Genomic DNA, 17,858 nt, shown 5'->3' with positions numbered 1-17,858 from the left:
TCCAAGCAGACTATTTCAAAATGGATAGGTCACTGCATTCGATTCTGCTACTTACAGCATGGCAAACTAGTGCTTAAGGGCATTAGGCCACATTCAACCAGAGCTGCAGCCACTTCTGCAGCCTTTCTCAGGGGAGTACCAACCAAAGACATTTTAGAGGCTGCTACTTGGAGTTCAGTGCATACCTTTACAAAACATTACAATCTGCCTCTTTACTCCAAATCCAGGGCAGGCTTTGCCACTGCAGTTCTGCAGGGCCTCATAGCCGCTCCTAATGCTGTTTAGTTCTAGCCCCCCAACCATAGCTTTGGGACTCAACCCAAATGTAATGACTGCAACATTGAAACACGAAGAACATAGTACAGTTGTGTACACTTACCATAAATGTAGATGTTCGAGTGTATTCACTGTTGCAGTCCAGGTTACCCCCCCCCCCCCGCCATCACCCTTATTTTTGCTGGAACTTATCTTTACTTCTCTAATCTATACAACCTGGGTGGTGTATTTGCTTATAGATGAAGGTAAAGCTTATTTTGGTGCATGTATGTTTTATTTACATAATTTTAGCCTACCCTTTTGGGGGCACCTGACATGTGGGGCAAGAAAAACCTGAATAAAATGGCTTTGGCTGCATCTTTTATACCCCTGATGACCTGACGTCAGGGAAGAGGCGACAGCAACCGACGCAGGACCCAAGATTTTGGAATTCAGGCCGACTGAGGGCAACCTGCCAGCAGGATAACCCAAATGTAATGACTGTAACAGTGAATACACTCGAACATCTACATTTATGGTAAGTGTACACAACTGTACTTTAGCATGCCATTTATCTATTTCTTTAAGTTGTCTATCTATTTAATATCTCTTAACTGGGGTAGAATGCTGTTCCATTTTGAACTTTATCTGACTGTTCTCTGGAATTATGGGAGACTGCCTAATGTTGCCAGGAATAATGCAGTCCCAGTGCTCTTTTTGTCTTCCTCCATAAGGTGGGTACACATCGTTCAGTGCTTCATCCTTCACTGTACACACACACTAGAGGGCAGTGCCACAGTGTGGCTCCTTCTTGGATACAGGAGCAGATTGTACCACAAAAGGAGTGAAACATGCAAGAGCTTCTACCACAAAGCTGTTAACATCCATCAGCCACCAGCATTGCCACCTCCTCACTGCAGTGCTCTAGGAGAGCTAGTTGAGTCTACATCATAAGACTTCTATTGATATAGATATATTCACATACATAACCAGCCCAAAAGCAGTGTCATTGTATGCTGAATAAAACAAAGCAGTGGTTAGATCTGTAGACTGGTACCTTACCCTGATGTAAACTGACCACCTCATGCTAGAGCACCATGTCCAGCATGTGGCCATTCTTATGGGAGACAGTGGTAGTAACCTGAATAAATCCATACTCTTTATAATGTCTGCAAAATATTTAGGAATAGCCACTAAAACATCATTGCTCCACATATTGAAATTATCTGTTCCAGAACTTTCAGTTTTTTCATAAATCAGTGAGGAAGTCTGTAAACTTGTGGAAAAAGGATTTCTTGTCATCAGGTTGATGATGAATGAGAAGCATACAAGTCATTCTTCCGCTGTGACACACCCAGAGTTATTGGTAATCCCATAAAGAGCACAGACCAACCTTAGGCCCTATTTAAAGCCTACAGCTTTGTCCCAGTGTTGTCACATTTAGGATATTGCACAGTCAAGGAACATGGAGGCACCAAGGCTGCCAGGTGAGTCCAAAACTAAAGTTGGTGTTGAAAATGCGATGTCACTAACACAGCAAATTGGAAACAATGTGGGTCTTGCTCAAGACAGATCTTGCATTGGATTGATATACCCTTTGTGGGACCACCCTTCAACAGGTCTTGGCTTAACTGGCTTGTGATAAGATACAGGTGCCATCTTCTTTGCTCAGCACATGTGAAGTTACATCCCAGTAGTTGATGTGATAGTACTAAGGAAGACGCCAGGAAATATTATATTTTATATGTCACTTGTTATGCACTGGTTATCTATATGACGATTTTTCAACATTTTTATGTGCTATTATCAATGTTGTCTTTTATTTTTGCAAAACCTAAAATACATAAGAATTATACTAATCCACTTGTATGGCCAGTTTGGTTCAGTAATGGTTGGCGCAAAGACAAAGAGCAGCTAGTTGCCACTGTATATTAAGGGTCCTCGACACTTACAAATAAAATTACGTAGAGTGGTAATGGAAAATCTTTAAAGAGTTTCAGAATTTTATGAACGCAACCAGTAGCTAAACGTATTGCATCTGTCTATGCAACACTGATCCAGACTCGTTATAGAGTACAATACTAGCTTTGGTATGTACCTCACTTGCCATGTTAAACTAGAAAAAACACAGAGATTCATAACTAAAATGATCTTTGGTCTTAAGAATCTTATTAACCAGGAAAGGCTAGAAGCTCTGTCTCTGTACTGTGTCTTATAGACTCATAAATGGTGATGACTGTGCCTTGCTTACTATACATTTAGAGACCAGGTGGTCCTTGACATCCTGTATCTCAGCAAGTGAAACAGCTAAGTTAACACTAGAACCAGATAACTGAAACTTCATCAGTAGATAATCAGAAAGCACTGGAGAGTCAGATTCATTACCCGAGTGCATCTCCTGAATAACCTTCCTCTGCAGGTTAAGCAGTGTGATTTAGTACCCACCCACCCCCCCTTAGAAGATAGTAAAAAAAACTGTATGGGTTCGCAGAGGTATTGCATGGCCACAGTGAATGAAACTAAGATGTCCATTCAGATGGAGATTTGTTTACTTCATAAGTGGTAAATGCGTACGTTCCTCTTGGGTCCAGCAAGCCATAATCATTGGCACATCATTGGCTCAAAAGAGTAAAAGCTCAGCAGCAAAATCACAGCAGTGCTTCACTCCATGACAGCAGCAGATATGAGCTGAGCACTGAGACACAGAAACCAGATCATCTGCAGGCAGGTTCATTCCCATCGACTGTAACACACGCAACAAGCAGTCTGAGTCCAGCATACACACTCACCAGCAAGGAAAATTGAGTAGAGGTAAAACAGATGTGACTGCAGAGTGATAAAAATGCCACATGCAACATTACGCCAGGGAAGTTGGATCAAAAGACTGGTCTCAGCATCAAGGAACATGGTGTTATACCTAAAGATAGGTCTAACAATCCTTTTATATCCATGCCATATCCTTGGGCTGAGGTATGCCTACAGACTTGCACTTCACACACTCCGTGGATTGCTCACTAAAGTGATGCACCTCAGCCACAAACAAAAACAAACACCACTACAGTCAACCAGCTACACAGAAATGTGCATCTCAAGCAAATCCAGTACTAAACTGAAGTACAAGCCAACCCTTAGTGAACAAGATGCAAATCACATAAATGACGCACAGCAGATAGCTGCCACAGTATTTAGTAAAAGAGTTGTTTACATTCATTTTCCTGGGTCCAGAAGAAAGTGAAATTGGCAGGTTAATATTAGTCTATGGCATCTGACCATCTTCTCTCTTCAGACATTATTTTAGCTAAACAGTGACTGCCTTTAAGGAAGAGGGTTTGAGACTGTTGCGTTGGTGGTGCTGCGGTAGCGTTGTCGCCTCACAGTATAACGTTGCCCTGTTCGATTCTCAGCTAGAGCGTCTTATGTGTGGAGACATGCATGAATGGGTGCACCTTTGTTGAAGGTTGTGCGTCAGAGCTGGCAACTTGGCACGTAAAAATCTACTACCAATCATTAGCGGACCGGAGTTCCGCTGTGGCGACCCCTAACCGGGAAAATACGAAAGACACAACAACATACAAGCTGACCATTTCTGTTCTTCAAGCACCAAAGGAGGGAAAGAGTCAAAACAAGCATTTTTTTTTAGAACTGAATGCTTGTCGCCTTAGCATTGGCAATATTTTATTGGCATATAATTGTAGACAATGCTGTGTGGACTATTTTGATTTCCACTTCCTACTTAAAAATGTTGGGTTGATTGGTAACATGAAAAGGACAGTCAGTCAGGCAAGACATAATAGTAATTATTTTTTTATTTGCCTAAACAGTGATGTAGTAGAAGAAGTAAAGGGAGCAAGCAGTAACTTAAGATGCTCCTTTGTCATGGCTTGCATGCGGGGTTTGTAGCACATTGAATTTAGTTTAACTGGCATAGATTGTCAGGGATAATGTATGGCAGAAGACTAAGAAGCTGGAAAGCAAGATTTGTTAAACAGATATGCAACCAGTACTTTTATATGGTATGGAAACTTGGGCAGTGAAGGCAGAGCAGCTGAAGCTAGTGGAGATGGAGAGGAAGTCCCTGAGATGGGTGATAGGATGCACCATCTGGCACACATCAAAAAATAAGGATCTCACAGCAGAAGACAAAGTAGCCCCAGTTGCAGAAAAGTTCAGTGACAGCAGATTGTGGTGGTTCAGTCTCATGTGAAGGTGAGCAGTAGAAGACAAGTTCTCTTAAAATACCACTGACTTCTAGGCAAGAGGAGACAAGGACATCCATCCAAGCGATGAATTGCATGAGGGAAGATCTAAGACAATCGGGTATAACTCTCAAAGAAAGTGGGAGACTGGCAACACCTTGACCCCTTGTAGAAAATGAAAGAATGGGGTTGATGCACTGTACTCTGTCAGGTGCCCCACATTGTGTCTTGGAAACAAAGGCAGGATGGCTCAATTGACAGTAAAAATAGCAAAAAAGAGATTTGCAGCATATTAGGAAGAAACAAACAAAAAAATAAACTGAATAAGTGTGCCAAAGTAAACGAGGATATCCAGCCAAGAGATGAATGAGTGGGGTCTATATTATATGCTCGAAGAGACTTTTCTTCGAACATATAATCATCAATACCTGAAGTGCAAACGCTGTAAAACACGAACAGCCACATCCGTGAATTTTTTCCTCGGGGGAAAAAATTCACATGGCCGTACACAAAAAAAAAACTTCAAACCCCTAATCAAGTGAGGGCTGTGCCCCCCACAACCCCCCTAACTAAACATACCAACTTCGAGATCGCTCTACATTGGGGAAAAGGGCAATTCCCAATAACAGCCAAATGAATTTTTTCCCCAAAGAAAAAATTCATGAACGTTGCCATTCGTGCTCTAGAGTGTTCGCTCTTTAGGTGTCGATGATTATATGTTCAAAGAAAAGTCTCTTCGAGCATGTAATACAGAGCCGAACTGAATGAGGGAAGACTTGCGACAAACAGGTATAACTCTCCAAGAAAGTTGGAGAGTGGCGCTGAATCGGGAAAGGTGGAAACAGTTGCCACAACACCTCGATCCCATGAAGAAAATGAGAGAAATGGGGTTGGTGAGCCTGATGCACTGTACTCTGTGGGGTTCCCCACATTGTGCCTTGGGTACAAAAGCAATATGTCTCAACTGAAAAGTAAAAATAGCAAAAAAGAGATTTGCAGCATATTAGGAAGGAAAAAAATGAGTAAGAGACCCAAAATACCTGATGGTCCAAATACCCTGATATTTTTGGAAAACATCATCCTCGGTGGCCGTCACCTCCCATTTGAGGATCACTATGTTGCAGGCCTTTATGTTTGGACAGCACTCTTCAGGCTTTCATAAGCATTAGGTTTCCATTAAAGATAACATTCTGTCCCAAAAGTGTTCTAAGAGTTGTCATTAAACCAGTCTGTTCATCTTCTATTTTCTTTCTGGAAAGAGAGCTCTTCATACCATGATGTTTAGTTTCAGCAAAAATGTTGTTTGAATGATATGCATGAGTTTAGGAAGGCAGCTCTAGTTAGAGGATCTTGCAATGACTGAGAAATTCCTTTCCAAGTCAGTTGCTAACTTTATTTTAGCCAACAAGTGAATTAGCGGTTATTTCAAAAAGATGGTGTCAGATGCCACATCACAAGAGGTGAGATCGCTTTAACTGCTTGTTTCAATAATGTCTCCATTAGGGATATTAGTTGCATGGCCACTTGGTCATCATTTCACACCTTTACCATACGTTATTGCCTAGGCCATGGGTTGAGAGCTTCTTTGGAACTTCAGTACGTCAGACTTGTAAATCCTTGCCATTTGAGGTTCCTCCACCTGTGGCCTCCTACAGAGCTCTAGCTTTTACCACTTTTCATTCTTGCAGTTGCCAACTGCCAAGGGCATTCTAAGATACCTTTAGCTCAGTGAGAGAACCCTGAACAGTCTATGTTTATCCTTCATTTCCTGCTGTCCAATGTTTTTTTTTATCATGCATCTGTGGATGGAGTTGGAATGTAAAAGTATATAATTTTGTATTTTTTGGGCTTTTCTTTGCCTTTCAGGTTATACTTGCTTAAAACAGGTGTTGACCTGTGAAGTACAGAGGATGAGCTTGCTGTTCTACCCTGACCCATAATGATATGATGTGTGCAGACTGTAGATGCATATACTGCCAAGTGTAGGGCCTGGAAATTTTCAGAATTGGTTAAGCTATTTATGTCAGAAAGGGAAACCCCAGCAGTTTCCAACAATTAAAGCCTTTCTCGCTGATAACTGATTTAGTGAGTAGAGTTTTGTTATTTTGATAAGTGTTGCATTCAGTCCATGACATTTGTGTCTGCTGCTTGATTGGGATGTGAGTGAACAGAACCATTTTGCAATTTTTTTACCTGTGTGTTAAGGGCCAAGACATACACATTACATCATCTGATGCTTGATCAGAATCACACAGTGAATTACTTCTGTTGCATTTGTCACTCCAGGCTTGGTAATCCTCACCTCCTGCCTGTGTCCTTAGTTGCATGTATGTTCTTTTTCTTCCAGGTCTTATTTGCGACATATGGAGCATAGCTGAAGATCTGAAACAATGTAGAATGTACTGATTTTCTGAATCTCTTGCTGCCTTTGTATTGCAGATCAGCCCACTGAACCAGTCTTCAAGATCTCTACCACTTCCATCTACAGTTAAGCCCCAGAACCTGCCCCCAAATCGCTGGAGCTTTGCTGGCACAGACATCACCAACAAAACCTATGAGTCAATTGAATTTGTCTCCAGACCACCATCACAGAAGGCAAACAGTGACGAAATGCCTCCACCTCTTCCACTGAAGAACTCCTATAAAAGTAAGTTTTATTCATCAATGCCAAACAAATGTGCAGTGATAGTTTATACCACTTTTCTGTCTTTCTATTACTCTGCTGAGAATGACAGGTAACACTAATAACACCTTTTACTTTCTGGCATATTATTTTGTTGTATAATCTTTTTTTTTGTCATTTTATTCCCCATTCTGTTCTTATGACCATGGATAGTAGCACTCATCTGTTTTTGTTCCATTTACGAAATAGATTGTAAACTACTATTTTTTGGGAGATAAGCCATGCATTTAAAACAGTCATATGCTTCAGTTCTACTGTCATGTGATTCTTATAGAAATCAGGCAAGTGTTTTAAAAATTAGTGTGTAGATTACAGTGAGCTGTCAGCAGAAAATGTGGATGGTAAATGAGAAGGGCTAGATTCTGAAGCATTTTTCTTGATCAACAGCAGTTCAGTTTTATGTATACTTACCACAACCCTAAGTTCCTTTAACTTTGGACTGTTGGTTCCTATGAACTGCTCTGATTTCTCTTAAAACACCACTGACTTCTAGGAGTTGCATTACTCTTTAAACCTCTGTCCAGCCATGATACCAGTGTGTCCTGACAGTTTTCCAAGTGCTACTAATGGCACAGTCAACCCCTCCCCCACCCCACCTAGTAGCTGTTCTGTGTAATCCACAGAGAACAGAATAATTGTGTTGGCATTTTGGGTGGTAATCTGCTGTCTGAGACAGTAGCCTTGACTTTTTGTAAATATGTTTATAAGTCATGCCTGTGGATGAATTTGCAGTCCTCAAGTAATGATCAGCTGTAGAGCTGATTATTTGCTATAATGTAACATGGCACTGTCCAGTGGATATGTATCTTTATACACCCAGAATGGGGTGCTATGAACTGCATGTTTTAGGTTCTTCGTTGACCCATAAGGTTATGTCAAAGCATGCATGCTAATGATAGATGCATGATAGAAGTTTAGCTTATGTATTAGTACACATATCGTAGGATCATAGGAGGTTAGTAGGCTAACAGCCCCAGGGTCCTTACAAGCCTAGTCAAGTTTAACCCATGTTCCCAAGCTTGTCTGGTTCAAACAGACACTAAAATCTGTACCTATTGCCGCTGTCCAAGAGGGACACAGGTCAAACCCCTGAAGTGAATTTCCAGTTACCCATCCAATCGTCCAAATTACACTTGAATACGGCCAATGAGTGGCTTTGTTTAACATGAAGGTGGGGCAACCTCTGTGAGCCAAATCTGTCTCTCCAGCAAGTTCTGTTGATGTCACATACCAGGTTAAGGTCCTTTGAGTGAGTAACCTATGTGCCATTTGACTTGTGAATGTGCAGCATTTCCATTAAAGCTGTTTCAGCGATTGCTGTATATGCAAGGCACAGGTTACCTCTGAGCAGTCTGTATGACAGAGTAAAGTGACAATGATTTCAGTCTGTCCGCATAAGACGGATCTTGAAGACCCTATATATTCATATAGGTGGCAACAGCAGCAGCTTGCATTATCATCATTTCTCCCAACAGAAAGGAAGCTGCACAGCATAGAATGGTAGGTATAGGTAGGTAGTATGTGGTCATTGGCAGAGTGCATAGAAAGTAGAGTTATATAGGATAATACTTTAGTTGCACGTAGCAGATTTAGTACTCCTGAAGCATGATAGCACAATGCCTGATACTTGTGTTGTTCTACATCTAGTATGACACCTCCAGACCCCATAGCTCATTCCCAAGCTCTCAAACTGTAACCCATCCCAATGTCCACTATCAGCAAACTACTTAAAACTTTGAAACTCATCCCTCTTTCCCCAAACATCTTACCAGCTGAATACATCCCAGTAGCTGCAGATGCTTTGCCATAGTCAGTGTGCAACTTTATAAACCAGTCTATCAAGAAAAGTTATGTTCCCACTCTGGAAAAAATCCTACATATTCCCCGTACATAAGGGTAGAAACTCCACTGACCGATCCAGTTACAGGCCCATAGCCATCCTTTCTCCTCTGTATAAAGTACTTGAAAAGTTTATACAATTCCAAGTTCTTACATACATTACTGAAACCCCTCACCACTTTCTCCAAAGCAGCATGGTTTCTGACCCCATCACAGCACCACCACTGCACTACTTAGCTTTGTTACAGAGTAAATCAAAGCAGAAACAGCAATAGCCTTGTCTCTTCCATGTTCTTTGATCTGTCCAAAGTGTTTGACATGGTGTCACACTAAAAATTACTATGCAAGATGCCGTCTCTAGGTTTAGATAAACTCTCACTGTTATCCTGGTTTAACAGTTGAATTTGAAGCAGACAAGTTATAAAGTAGTAAAACAACATGTCTTCCTTGAGTCCCTCAAGGTATTAGGTGCACTACTTTTTAATGTATAAAGAAATGACCTGCATTTAATTACCAAACAAGCAACCATCATGTAATATGCTGACAATTTCACAATCATCTGCTTTGTCAAAAACATGGTAAACTACAGAAGTACACCTAAGAAGTTCTTTCACAGATTGAGACTTGGCTAAGTAACTTTGCAGCTCCTTTTAAACCCCCAAAAGTCCAGATTTATCGTATTCATCCTTAAGAAGCTATCTAACCAAAAGAAAAATCCTTCTCAGTTCTGTCATCAAATAATACCAGAATAGAAATGGTAACCCTCGACAAATTACTAGTGGTTTCCATTGATGAAACCTAAAATTGTACTACCACATAAAACAGGCTGTAAAGAAAACCTTTAAAAGTTTGGAGCCCTCTATAGAGAGAAACCCTACCTAACAGAGCAGGCTAGGATAAGTATTGCCTTATCGCTTCTCATCCCTACTCTTCCTATGAACCCCCCATACTTGTGAATTTACAATCCAAGCAACTGTCTTTATTGACTGTTGTTATGATAAAATTGCAGAATTTGCATCTAACCATCATTATAGGACACATCACTGCCTTGCACTATAGCAACTTCAGTGGCTGGAAAAGGCACTATTTAACCTGCTGACAGCTGGTCACGACACATAAACTTAGATTTGTCTCAGACAAATGTCCAAGTCTAAGCAATATTCTCCAGCTCTGTAGTCCCAAAAGATCACTATGCTCTTCTGACAAAGATGTTGCTAACTCTGACTAAATCAAACAATATTGCTAGAGACTCCATATACTTCTCTCTCTGTCTCTCTCAAACCTGGAATCCCATACCTCTCTCTCTCTCTCTCCTAAAATTTTAGACAACAATAAGTCTTTCAAACTACACTTAAAGGATCATGTAAAAAAGTACTTGGCTATGCTCTTGTACCTCTCCTGCGATAACCTAAACCCTGCCACTCTCTCAACCTCTTTTCCTGGGCCTCTCTACTCTCTGTATAACCTCTCTGCTCACTAAATGGCCGTCAGACTCCTCCTGGTTCAACCACAGTCTGGTCTACTGCTCTTTGTACTTTAAAGTGCCTCCTATGCTTATTGTTAACATCACAATTTGCAAAATGTTTTTTCTGCCATAAACAAAAGCTTTGTAAACAAATTGCATCATATTTTTGTTCTCAAATGTAACACTGTATGACAGTTTTATTCTACTGTGTATTTTTTCAATACCAGGTGTACAGAAATCTTTTATCAAACTGTAGCTAACTTATATTCACCTAAAATGGTTTTATGCTTATTGTCTAAAATGGTATTACCTGTTTTAATCTATTCTCATTTGATTGTGGAGCTTTTTATCCCCAAGCCTCCACTGAAAAGGGACAGCTTGTCTATCCATTTGAGCCATCCCAGTAAACAAGTGCAGTAAATAAATATAATTAATTCAAGGGGTCTCTAAGATTTTTTCTGCCCTCTTTCACAAAATTGACAAGAATCCCAACTGCCTTTTGCTATGCAGAATTTTAAGACTAAATGGCAGGAAGGATCTAATAAAAAGGAGGGAACCTTCCAGAAATATGGGCAGTCCACTGCTTCAGAATGATTATTGCAGTATTCCTTCCCATTTCCCCTCCCTCCTTGCCACTCCTTCAAAGCTGTCTCAGCTTGCATCCATTGTCTTTCCTTTTGGCATCAATTTGTCTCAGACAAATGGATTTTAATAGCTGTGTAGAAGGTTACAGATGGCTGTGGGAATGCTTACGTCCTTTTTTGTGGAATCCCCTCACCATCCTTTAAATCAGGCTTACCTATTTGCTCCAGTTATGTCTAATGTTTTTATTGGAGTCATGAAACCAGTGTTCCCATTTCTGTAGGGAAGAGTTTTGTTTTATTCTAGAAGTTTTCTGGTGCCAAAAGGAACCCCCTTGGAGACCAATGCTCGGCCTATTCTTTCTTGGCCTTTTAGTGAAACTACCAAAGTTCAAACTGTTGACCTTGTAATTTAAGTTACTGCTCATTTGTCATTTCAGTTTTCTGGTACCACTAACTGTAAAAGATGCATATCACTTTCCTGTTGCCGCAGTGTTCAAAATTGTTCTATAGTTTTCTGAGTCTGGGTTACATTAGTTGCCTGCATTACCCTTTGGGTAATCCACTACTCCAAGGGTGTCTGCAAAATGCCTGGCTCCTGTGATAGCCAATTGCAGACTGAGTAGCATACACTCATTCCTTATTTAAATGAATTATTTATCCCTGCAGAGTCTTTGTCCAAGTGTCAGTAGTCCATTACATGAGTAAGAATTCTCCTTATAGTCCTAGAGTTGCAGATAAATATTCTGAAATCCTCTCTCATTCCTTCTCAAGGATTGTGTTTCTAGGATACCTTCTGGACTTATCCATGTAAAAGGCTTTTCTAACTCTGGAGTTGCATCTGGAACTGTGCTTCAGTTTTCCAGGCATGCTGTATCTTCAGCCAGAGCATATCTCAGATTTTAGGGTTCATGCATTCTGTCATTCTCATAATTCCTTTTGCCAGGTTACACTTGAGAAAAATTCAGTGTTTTTTTTTTTTTTAATCCTTGAACCAAACATTCTCATCCACTGGATTTCTAGATAACAGTACTGAGCTTTGTGAAGAAAGAGAAATGATGTGGTGGTGAAAGCAGATTTCTCTGAATCCAGGTCTCCCATTCTGTCTCTCTCTCACATCCCCTGCTCAGTCTAGAAAAACAGATGCATTAGATTTTGCAGGAAAAGCTGTGTCAGTGAGGGTAAAAGTGCAGGGGCTTTGGAACAAATGAGACAGGTCAAAACACACAAATGTCAAGGAGATGTTGGCTGTGGTCCATGCTATAGAACCTCTTCACCACTTGGTCTTTGTAGGTGATTACACAGAACAAAAGCAATGTGATACATAAACAAGCAAGGGGGTATCAAGTCTTACCCTCTATCAGGGTGGCTGTGGTAGCTTGGGAGGTCACTCTGAAGTTTTGTTTAACCCTCCACGCTTCCTTCATTTTGTAAGAGCAAAATGTAGTGGCAGACAAAGAGAGCAAGATCAAGATAAACCATCAAGAATGTAAATTTAATTTGGGGGGTCCAGTTGTGGGGAACACTTCAAGTAGATTTTTTTACCTCCATTCAAAATAGACAACAAATTCTGTTCCAGGACTCCTTGTTTACAGGCTGAAAAAAACAATGCTTTTTCATTCCCATGGATGGCAATATCCCTTTATGCATTCCCACTGTTCTACTGATATCCAGGGCCATTCTGAAGATTTAAAAGGACTCTCCAAAGATCATTGTGGTGACTACCTTCTGACCTAAGCAATTGTGGTCCCTTCTTTTGGAATTGGCCATGGGCAATTACCACAAGTTTCATCCCATTTTGGGTCTACTCACACAAGACAGGAGGAGAGTGATACACCCCAGTCTGAAATAGCTGTCTGCCCAGATGATTCAATTTTGGTACCTTTTAAGCACCGTGTTTCTAAGGACATGCAACATGAGTTAAAGAAGCAATAAACCCTGCTACTAGGAAATCTTGTGTTTTTAAATTAAAAAAGTGGTAGTTGATGCCACTTTAATAACCAGGGTCCATTTTGTAGATTCTATACCACTGGTACTTGTAACCAGGGTCCATTTAGGAATTCTACACCACTGGTACTTGTAACCAGAGTCCATTTAGGGATTCTACACCACTGGTACTTGTAACCATGGTCCATTTAGGAATTCCATACCACTGGTACTTGTAACCAGGGTCCATTTAGGGATTCTGTACCTCTGATACTTGTAACCAGGGTCCATTTAGGGATTCTATACCTCTGGTACTTGTAACCAGGGTCCATTTAGGGATTCTATACCACTGGTACTTGTAACCAGGGTCCATTCAGGCATTCTGCACTATTGGTACTTATAACTAGGGTCCATTTAGGGATTCTGTACCTCTGGTACTTGTAACTAGGGTCCATTTAGGGATTTTATACCTCTGGTACTTGTAACCAGGGCCATTCAGGCATTCTGTACCACTGGTACGTGTAACTAGGGTCCATCACTTTTGAAATCCCACCCCTTCAATTATTTAAATTTATTGGCCATCCTACAGTATTTCATAGTACCAAAATACAAAAATAACCACCCCTTTCAGTCCATCTTGCTGTTTTAAAAATAGTAACTCTCCACTAAACCTTAACTTTTTAAACAGGTAAAACTCAAGTTACCTACTTTCATATCTAACTTCTCTAGTGCACACTGCAGAGTGCATTCTTCTCAATCTTACCTTTAAGCATCCCTGTTACTAGCACTTTCTCTAATACCTAAAAAGATCATCTCTACTTGACTCCAAGTAGACTTTTCTCTATCTGTTAAACCTAGCACTTGCTCCTACAGTACTTATTACCTTGATACGGCACTCTTATAGATAGCACCCCAAAAGGCAAACCCCATTTCTCGGTCACTCCGTCCCCGGAATCTCTTTTAAAGTTTTTTGTCTAGTCCTTCTAGCATGTCGAGGGATCAGTTGCTAGTGTCCTCTCCTGCTCAGCTGGTGAACCTGGGAATATTGAGGCAATGTTACAATTGCCTCATGTACCTGAACAACCCTCTCCTCCTCCCACAAAACACAAATACATGCGAGAGATGCAACTATCGGCCAAACTGGAGGCTGAGCTCTCTCAACATAGGACTGGCAAGACCAGTCAGGAGGAGAAGGTTACCACACACACTATAGACCCAGTCTCACATAGTACCATCACAACCTCAAATCATACACATAAACACACAAAGACATACTCGGGCTCTGATCAAAAATCTACCAAAACAGCAGAGGCCACCAAAGCAGACACCCAAACAACCACCACCTCAGAACACAACACCTGCAACACATAGACCTCACAGTCAGAGTGTCAAACAGTCACAGCCCTTAAGGCCAAACACAATGCCAGACACACTAGTCATTGGTGACTCCATAGTCAGACACACTGGCGTCCGCTCACCAGACTGAGTAAGGAGAAGGTCACAGTAAGCTGCCTGTCGGGCTAGAATCCGCCACATAACGCAAGCACTCAGGTCTCTCAACAGCAGGTACAAATATGACTCAGTCATTGTCCACGCTGGTGTAAGCGACCTGAGGCGTACCTCCTTGGACTACATGAAAAGAGACATTGAGGAGCTCTCTGATTATGTAGCCCAGGCAGGTATGACCCTGACCTTGAGCAGTATCCTACCTTCACCAAGAATGATGCCACAATACAGAGATAAGATGATCAGCTTTAACAATTGGCTTAAACACTGGTGTCATTCAAAGGGGATCAATGTCTGTCTGCCTGGGATGACATGCTGGACAAGCCACGCTGCTTAAGGGCGGCTTGCACCTGTCACCCTGGGATTCGGATATTGGCAAGGCTCTTGCCACCCCATAGTGCCTTTTTAGGCAAGGCTCAAATTCTAAACCTACCACCCTAGAACACAAAAAGGAAAAAACTAAGGGTAATGCTGCTCAATGCCAGAAGTCTAAATCTCAAAATGCACTTTCGAGGCCCTTCTCAGTATGGAGAACATCGATGTCTGTGCAGTGACAGAAACCTGGTTCAAGGCTCCTGAGAGCACCCCAGCACTATCAGGTTTTACCTCTTATCATGCGTTCCGGCCCCAAAATCCGGACAATACCAAGAAAGGAGTGGTGGTATCCATATTCATCAAAGACACCCACACCTCAAGACTGGTGGCAACGCACGATGCATCGGAGACCATCCAGGTGCAATTAACCATAGGCAAGACTGCCCTGCAAATTGTAGCATGTTACAGGCCACCCTCACAAACTCAGGAACCTCACATGGCCTTCCTGAAAACACTAGAGGGGATAAATGTATCACCAAACACCATCATATTAGGTGACTTCAATTACCCTAATATAGACTGGGAACACTATTCAAGCCCAAACACCCTAGCCCAAAAGTTCCTGGAATTCATAAACTCAAATGCCATGGAACAACTAGTCACCATCCCACAAGAGGAGAAAACATACTTGATCTCATCATCACGAACATGGGAGCACAATGTTCAACACCGGAAGTATACCCCTCACTGGTGAGATCAGATCACAAACTAATCTCGCTGGAGGTCCTCATCCCACCCCACCTGAAATAAAAAGACCACAGTAAAGAACTTCTAAAGCCGACTTGACACTTCTAAAGACTAGTGTGGAGGGCTTTAAGGCCGCCGAGCCGACGGAAAACACTACTCAAGCCGCTGAATCACTTACAAATGCCTTCTACCAGCACCTGCAGGACTGTATGGATAAGGCAATCCCAAGCAAAACAAAGACTCTTTGTACCAAAGGCAAGCGTCCACTCTGGTGGACCCCAGCCATAAACAAACTCTACAACAAAGGAGGAAGCTACTACAAGATAGAGCAAAATCCTTAAAGGTAAGACACCCTTGATCACTATAAGTAAAAACTAAGAGCTCTCATAAAATCATCCAAAGCAAATTTTGAGAGAAAAATAGCTAAAGACTCAAAAGACAATCATAAGGCCTTCTTTAGCAATGTTAGAAACCTGGGAGGAAACTCCCAGATATGCTCAGAACTAGTTCAAAATGATGTGAAGATTACTGATCCTACAGACATTGCCAACATACTGGCTGACAGGTTCAGTGCAAACTTCTCCCCCCCCAAAAGGAGAGATATCTATACCAAGCGATTGCAGCCCCCCAAACATCTCCAACGCCCAAGTGAGAACTGCTCTCTCCAAAGCAAAAACACAGCATCCATGGGACCTGATGGTGTCCCCGGCTGTGTGCTCCACGAACTCAACGAGGAATTAAACCCACAGCTAGGACAGCTGTTTAATCATAGTCTTACCTCTGGATACGTACCCAGGGAGTGGCGCACTGCAACTGTGGTCCCACTTCACAAAGGCGGTGCCTCCACCGACCCTGGAAATTACCGGCCCATTAGCTTGACAAGCCTTATCTGCAAAGCCATGGAGAGGATCATAATGGACCTCATAAATAAAGACATAGGGAATTTGCAGACTTTGGATCCATCCCAGTTTGGCTTTGTCAAAGGCAGATCATGCCTTCTAAACTTGGTTGACTTTTTGAAACAGTCACCAAAGCCATTGATGAGGAAAGGCAGTCCATACAGCCTACCTCGATCTGGCGAAGGCCTTTGATACAATACCCACTCGGGTATCATTGAAAAACTCATCAGCTTAAATGTTAATCCATACATCACAAGATGGGTTGCAAACTGGCTGAGTGACAGAACCCACAGGGTCAGAGTTGCTGGCGCCATGTCAGACTCAAAGCCTGTCACAAGTGGTGTACCACAGGGCTCAGTCCTGGGCCCACTCTTGTTTGGCATCTACTTTTCCAGTACAAGCAAACACAGGAGGGTTATGGCTGACAAAGTTTGCAGATGACTGCAAACTGGGCCATAGTAGAAAACACATCTGACACAGATATCCTTCAGAAGGGTCTCACAGAAGCGGATGACTGGTGCCAGAGCCATGGCCTAAAGTTAAATGCCAAAAAATGCATAGTCATACCCTTCGGGAAAAACAAGGTTACCCCTAGCTACCAAATAGGTGGCAATCCACTGAGTACAGAAGAAGTTATCAGGGACCTGGGGACCCAGGTTGATAGTCTGTCATTCGACACCCATGTAGCTAAAGTAGTTAGGAAGACCTTCTACATTGCCCACCTTATCATGAAGGGATTCTCATCTAGATCAAGGGAGGTCATAGTCTCCCTATACTCATCACTCATCAGACCAATGATTGAGTACAATGCCCCATTCGAATGTATCTGACCCGACACTTGCAGCAGCTGGAGAGGCCACAAAAGTTCCTCACCAAAAGGATAAAGGGTCTCAAACATCTGTCCTATGCTGCCCGACTGAAAGAACTCCAGCTCTATTCAGTAAACACGCTTAACTCAGAGGTGACCTTTGCCTAACATACAAGGCCATGTCAAACCCAGATTTGATGAATATGCTTCACCTCAAAAATCTAGATCCGTCAGAGCCACAAGGGCGGAGGCGTAAACCTCGACACGGCTATTAATAGGGCGTGCTGGAGGATAGATTCATCACCCAAAGACTCCCTATGCTGTGGAATAAAATCCCGGTATATGTGAGGCAGAGCACCTCGCTGGCCTTGTTCAAGAGAAATCTTGACCAATGGATGGGAGATCGCAGATATACCCCAGGGATTACCTCAGTGTCACTGCTCAACAGAGGCACAGCAAAATAATGGGTATAGTTCCCCATACTAAAGGGGTGGCGTAAGCCACAAAACTATGGGCTAGGCTTGTAAATGCCCTCGGGCAGATAGCCTAGTATGAACCTATGAACCTATGAACCTATGAACCTATACCACTGGTACTTGTAAACAGAGTCCATTTAGGCATTCTCTACCACTGGTACT

At 42.0% G+C, this 17,858-nt stretch overlaps 1 protein-coding gene across 2 annotated transcripts in view; it reads left to right on the top strand.

Moving 5' to 3' along the window:
- LOC122792230 (arf-GAP with SH3 domain, ANK repeat and PH domain-containing protein 3-like) overlaps nucleotides 1-17,858 on the top strand; it is a 1,314,966-nt gene that overhangs the window by 1,198,320 nt on the left and 98,788 nt on the right. For both annotated transcript variants that reach the window (XM_044059977.1, XM_044059976.1), the window contains exon 22: nucleotides 6,891-7,098. In XM_044059977.1, the coding sequence (XP_043915912.1) occupies nucleotides 6,891-7,098 (208 nt within the window). The remainder of the gene's footprint in view (nucleotides 1-6,890; nucleotides 7,099-17,858) is intronic.

This window comes from Protopterus annectens, chromosome 1.part2 (genome assembly GCF_019279795.1).
Source record: "Protopterus annectens isolate FY-2018-M chromosome 1.part2, PAN1.0, whole genome shotgun sequence".
NCBI lineage: Eukaryota > Metazoa > Chordata > Ceratodontiformes > Protopteridae > Protopterus > Protopterus annectens.
Note: the sequence above shows the minus strand (reverse complement) of the source record. Positions and strands in the feature narration are given on the sequence as shown.